Consider the following 5,721-nt stretch of genomic DNA (forward strand, 5'->3'; position numbering starts at 1 on the left):
AGAGAGAGAGAGAGAGATGAAAATAGCAAAATCAAGGGGAAATGCTACCCAGAAAGGAAGGAAAGAACTGTTGTTTCACAATTCATCATGCTCACAGTTCATCACCACTGTTTTGTTAGAGCAGCAGCCGTCTCTGGTGGGGAGCAGGAATCAGGTTCATTCTTCATGCTGTCCATCTTAGTGGAATTATGTTTTGAGAGATTTTGACTAAAGCCCATTTTACCACTTGTAAGTCAGTGAGCATACTAGACTGCATGCTTTCTGATGCTCTTAGGAGCTCGCTTCAGTAACATTGTGATTCTGTATGAAAATAAGGTTGGAGACTTTTTTCATGTATTCTGAATTATTCTTTTCTATTCTTCAACCACTAAGTGTGGCCTGTGCTTATAATCAGTCTTAAGTAGCTATGCCTTATAAGTACCATGTTACAGTTCTTCCTGCTTTCTGATGACTTGCTTTCATTACATTTTTACCTTCTTTAAGAATCTGTTCCAAGCGGGGAGAATCAGAGTGTAACAGGAGGGGATGAAGAAGCCGTGGATGAGTACCAGGAGTTAAATGCAAGAGAAGAGCAGGACATTGAAATAATGATGGAAGGCTGCGAGTGTGCAATCTCTAATGCTGAAGCCTTTGCAGAGAAGTTGTCCAGAGAGCTGCAAGTGCTTGATGGGGTAAGAATTCCTCATGCTGGGAGTTAGTGGTGCATGGTGGGTTGCAAAGGCTGGTGGCGCTGTGTTTTCTGCCTTGCCATTTCAGCTTTCACAGGGAGAATGCGGTTGTATTTGTAAGCTTATTGCCAGCTGTCACCAAGCTCTATTCTTTTTGTTCAGAAGATAGAGCCAGGTAGTGAGGAGATGGTTCAGTAGCTAAAGCGCTTGGCACTCAAGCTTGAGGACCAGAGTTTGGATCCCGAGAACCCAAGTAAATACTTGGTGGGCATAGTAGCTCTTCTGTACTCCCAACTATTGTGAGTCAGAGATAGGGGGTCCCTGGGGAAAGCTGACTAGACATTCAGGGAGCTTTGGGTTCAGGTGAGAGACTCTGTCTTAATAATAAGAGAAAGAAGCCGGGCGGTGGTGGCGCACGCCTCTAATCCCAGCACTCGGGAGGCAGAGACAGGCGGATCTCTGTGAGTTCGAGGCCAGCCTGGTCTACAAGAGATAGTTCCGGGACGGGCACCAAAGCTACAGAGAAACCCTGTCTCGAAAAAAACCAAAAAAAAAAAAAGAGGAAGAGCAATTAAGGAAGACATCCTCCATTTGGGGTTCACGCTCACACATATACCTGCAGATGTGTATACGCACGTACGCACATGATAAAAACCATTTCCAGTGAAGACATTTGATTAAGGTTTTAGATTTTGGAATGTCCTTAATATACAATGGGAGATGAAGAAAAGTAGACAACCAGGTACCATCTGAGGGATTAATTTCCCTAGCCTCTGAATAACATTGCCAAAGAAGAACATTTTCATTGTTTGTAAAACAAAAACACCAATAAGTATAAATTAGAATAAGTGAATCATTTAGCAGGCGAGCCAAGTCAGTGTGGTAAGAAGGATCTGGGGCTTGCCACTAAAGGGCTTTAGAGCAGAGCCCTCTGATTTCCCTGCACAGTTTCTGAGACACAGTCTCAAACCTTAGTACAGAGACAAATAAGCCTTCACAAAGCACTGTGGGAAAGGGAAGCGGGAGCTAATTGACCAGATGCAAAGAGACCTGGCAGTGTTTCCCCTTTGTGCTTCCTTTGCACATTTAAACAAGATGCACCTTTGTGTTTTCTTTTCTCTTTGTAGGCCAACATTCAGTCAATCATGGCCTCTGAAAAGCAGGTGAATACCCTGATGCAGTTGCTGGATGAGGCCCTAAAGGAGGTGGATCAGATTGAGCTGAAACTGAGCAGTTACGAGGAAATGCTCCAAAGTGTGAAAGAGCAAATGGACCAGATCTCTGAAAGCAACCACCTGATTCATCTCAGCAACACGAATAACGTGAAGCTCCTGTCCGAGATAGAGTTCCTTGTGGTGAGCATGTCATAGATTACCCACAGAGCACACCCAGGAAGTCATGATCATGTGTAAAACTCACTTATAAACCTTGTGGGATCAGGATTTAAAGACGGTCCAGACTGGGTGGTAGGGCTCAATAGCACCCTGCCTGTATTTTCCCCACAATTACATGTGCAAGTGGTGTGTTTGAATGTATTCCAGAACCACATGGACTTGGCCAAAGGTCACATAAAGGCCCTTCAGGAAGGGGATCTTGCTTCTTCCCGAGGCATTGAGGCCTGCACCAACGCTGCTGATGCCCTTCTGCAGTGCATGAATGTCGCTCTTCGACCAGGTGTGTTCAGAAGCCCTGATAAGATCTGATCAAAAGCTGAGACCAGCACTGGAACTTGAAGAAAATGCTTTGACTTGGTAGAAATAACTTGGCCTAAGTGATTAAGGGTTAATTTACTAGCTGTGCAAATTAGTTTCACAGATTCCCCAACGAATTTATTTCTAGTAATACTAAGAACATTTTCATTTCAGTTCCTTCTAATTGAACATCATTGACTCTAATATCTTTACCTTTACAAATTTAGTGTGTGACTGTCTAGTTTTTATTTTGTTCAGTTTTGGGTTAATATCTCAACTAAATAGCCAAGGCTGGTCTCAAGCCCATAATCACCCTGCTTCCCAAGTGCTGAGAGTACAGGCACGCACTGCCGTGCAGTGCTCTCACCATAATCCTGCTTAAAATGTACTTGTATTGTTGTTGTATGTGTGCAGGATGTGTACAGATGTAGCATATTGAGGCCAGACATCTTTGTAGATTCACTTCTCTTCTTCCACCTTTACGTGTGTTCTGGGGATTGACCTCAGCTCATCTGGAGGATTCATCTCGCTGCCCTACCATGATCTTTAGCTCTTTCTTATTAAAAGCAAGCACAAGTACCATTAAGATATGCCAGCGAGGATACGGTTTTTCCTAGGCAATGTTTCTAAAACATGAATGTGTACTCAGATCAGCTAGAGGACTTAATAAACATTACCAGGCATAGCCCCACATTTGTTGTTCAAGCTGAAGTCCTGAAATTCATGTTTCTAGTGGTTGCCAGGTGATACTAAAGAAGAAACAGTGTGTTGTATTATTTTTTTCCTCAAATTTTATAAAGCAAATAAAAGAGCCATTAAAGATTTAGATTCTTCAAGACTTAAGTGTGAGTATCATTAGAATAATACAGATTTGAGCTGCAGGTTAGTGGGAGACTATTTGCCTAACATGCACAGGGCTCTTCTTGGTACTCGGGGAGTTGGGGGGGAGAAAATTCACTAAGCATGGAGAGAAGACCAGCACATGCTAGGTAGTCCACGAAGAGGAGATGTTTGCTGCACAATTTGGTGACCCGAGATGGATGACTGGAACTCATGTAAAGGTAAGGCTGAGGATGGGCTCCACAAGTTTGTTCTCTGACCTCCATGCACACTGGCATGGCATTTCTCGGTAAACATGGAGGGACTCTTCACCCTACTGAGTCAGTGAGGGACTGTTGTTCTGATGCAGGCCATGACATGCTCCTGGCCGTCAAGCAGCAGCAGCAGCGCTTCAGTGACTTGAGGGAGCATTTTGCCCGAAGACTGGCCAGTCATCTCAACAATGTTTTTGTTCAACAGGTAATTTTAATTTACTATGAACTAACATGTTTCCATAGGTCATTTATATGTTGCCCTAAACCTAAATTTCCATAAAAATTTTTAATGTGTTCATTTGGGGCTATAATATATTCCTTTATACCTTTCAATGATTGTAAGATTCTGAAATCTGTGCCTAGTTCCTCATAGAAGTACTTTTGACTACAGGTAACCCTTTGCACAGATATCAAGTTCCTTTTAGCTAAAACTGGCTCTAGGAATCAGATAGATAACGGCATTCATTAGTTACATATGCAATGGCAGGTCTGTGTTGCTGTTGAGCCTCTTGTATTTTTTGGTGTTTACAGGTGAGAATCAGATCTGACATATTATTTTCAATGTGTCATAATTCTGTGTGGTTGAACACGTGTAAATGTAGGAAACTAGAACAACTGTGAATTTTGGTTGATTCAGTCTCCATGTTACAAAACTGCATCTTTTTTAATGGAAAAGGGTTTTATAATTAATGACATGGCAGCAATAGTTTAATAATGCCAAGGGCACCTTATATAGGGATTTGAGCAGAAGGTATTTTAATAGTTAATATACTTAGGTTCTTGTGGGGTTATTTTGTCTTTTACTTTATTAGACATACTGAACAGAAAAAATAAGGAGAAATCTTAATAATCAGTGCATTCTCTCTGGAAACTTTGGCTTCTCTTTGCAGTATTCTAAAACAATTGTCTTATTATATTTTATTCCCGACTAGTTTACTCAGGCCCTCCTTCAGCTCTATAGCAGGTCCTACTTTCTTTCGGTTCCTGTGAGTACATCAAACTGGCTCAAGCATCTCTGACTTTTTTTCCATAAATATATATATAAATTCTGCTAAAGTTAGCAGCAGAATTTTATGCTTACAGCTTAACTTACTGATTTAAGCTACCCATTAACTATATTTGTAATAGTTTTAAAATATCCCATTTTACCAAAAAGGCATTTAACCTTATTCTGCTTGCCTTTCTCCATTTCTCTCATTTCCTTGATTTTTTAGTAATTGCTTGGTAGTTGAGGTGCATATTAGACTTTGCATTGGGATCTTTGGAATAAATGCTTCTCATTCTGTCTGTGAGAAGCTCAAAGTCTATCTAGGGAGAGACAGACAGACACTTGGGAATGGCAGCTGTGATGGTGGTGCTGTGCAAACATCGACAAAGACCACCTCACTAAGCCTGGGAGGGGAAATCAGGGCAGACTCTGATTTCACTGGGCCTGCAAAGTATCAAGAAGGAATCAACTGAAACTCACATAGGAAACTCCTATTTTTTCTTAGTTTATTATTTTGAATGCTCTTGACAGTGATGTTATCCACATGTGTAGATGGCATCAAAAAAGACAGTCAGCAAACAGTGGTCTTTTTGCATCCTTAACTATTGACTGTAATATGCGGTTACTCATTCTGTGTGGTGCTTCTTTGCCTTGTAAACTAATGGCTTTGTTTAAAGTGAATGCTTCTCATTTCTGAAAATCTAATATGTACTGTTAACATGTGAGTGATGCATGATAAACAAAAAAACAGTGTTGCAGCGGCCTGTGATGTGTTGCCGAAGGTGGGAAAGGATGTCTCAAGTACAAGAAAGAGATTGTCTCTGTGTTAAACTTAGTCATCAGGATGCTGGGAAGGGGCTAAAGAACATGGTGATTTCCGTCCAGGACAAGGCAACAGGAGAGCCGGGAGCTTTTAACTAGCGTGCAATGATGCACCTCTGCCACTTCCCTTTTAGTTGCCTCATTTAATAGCAGAGATAAAAAAAAGTATCTGCCTCACTTAGACCAGTGTTGGCTCTAGTAAGGTACACCATGTTACCTTTAATTAAAAATTCTAGTTATCTAGCTGGATGTGGTGGTGCACACCTTTAATCCCAGCACTTGGGAAGTAGAGGCAGGCAAATATCTATGAGTTTGAGGCCAGTCTGGTCTACATAGATAGTTCCAGGCTAGTCAAGACTGCATAGTGAGACCATGTTTCAAAAACAAAAATTACATATATATATATGCTGGTAAAATTTTGTAGCTCACCAAGTTTTGTTTTTTGTTTTTGTTTTTTT

At 41.2% G+C, this 5,721-nt stretch overlaps 1 protein-coding gene across 7 annotated transcripts in view; it reads left to right on the plus strand.

Moving 5' to 3' along the window:
- The window catches only part of Exoc1 (exocyst complex component 1), a 44,829-nt gene that overhangs the window by 8,507 nt on the left and 30,601 nt on the right, over positions 1-5,721 (plus strand). For 4 of the 7 annotated variants that reach the window (XM_013350806.2, XM_013350808.2, XM_013350807.2 and 1 more), the window contains 4 exons: positions 484-671; positions 1,796-2,023; positions 2,210-2,342; positions 3,549-3,658. In XM_013350806.2, coding sequence (XP_013206260.1) covers positions 484-671; positions 1,796-2,023; positions 2,210-2,342; positions 3,549-3,658 — 659 coding nt within the window. Of the gene's footprint in view, positions 1-483; positions 672-1,795; positions 2,024-2,209; positions 2,343-3,548; positions 3,659-4,385; positions 4,440-5,721 lie in introns of all 7 variants that reach the window. The other 3 variants (XM_013350805.2, XM_026785096.1, XM_026785095.1) reach the window with 1 other exon arrangement.

The sequence above is a fragment of the Microtus ochrogaster genome, linkage group LG1 (assembly GCF_000317375.1).
Source record: "Microtus ochrogaster isolate Prairie Vole_2 linkage group LG1, MicOch1.0, whole genome shotgun sequence".
Lineage (NCBI taxonomy): Eukaryota > Metazoa > Chordata > Mammalia > Rodentia > Cricetidae > Microtus > Microtus ochrogaster.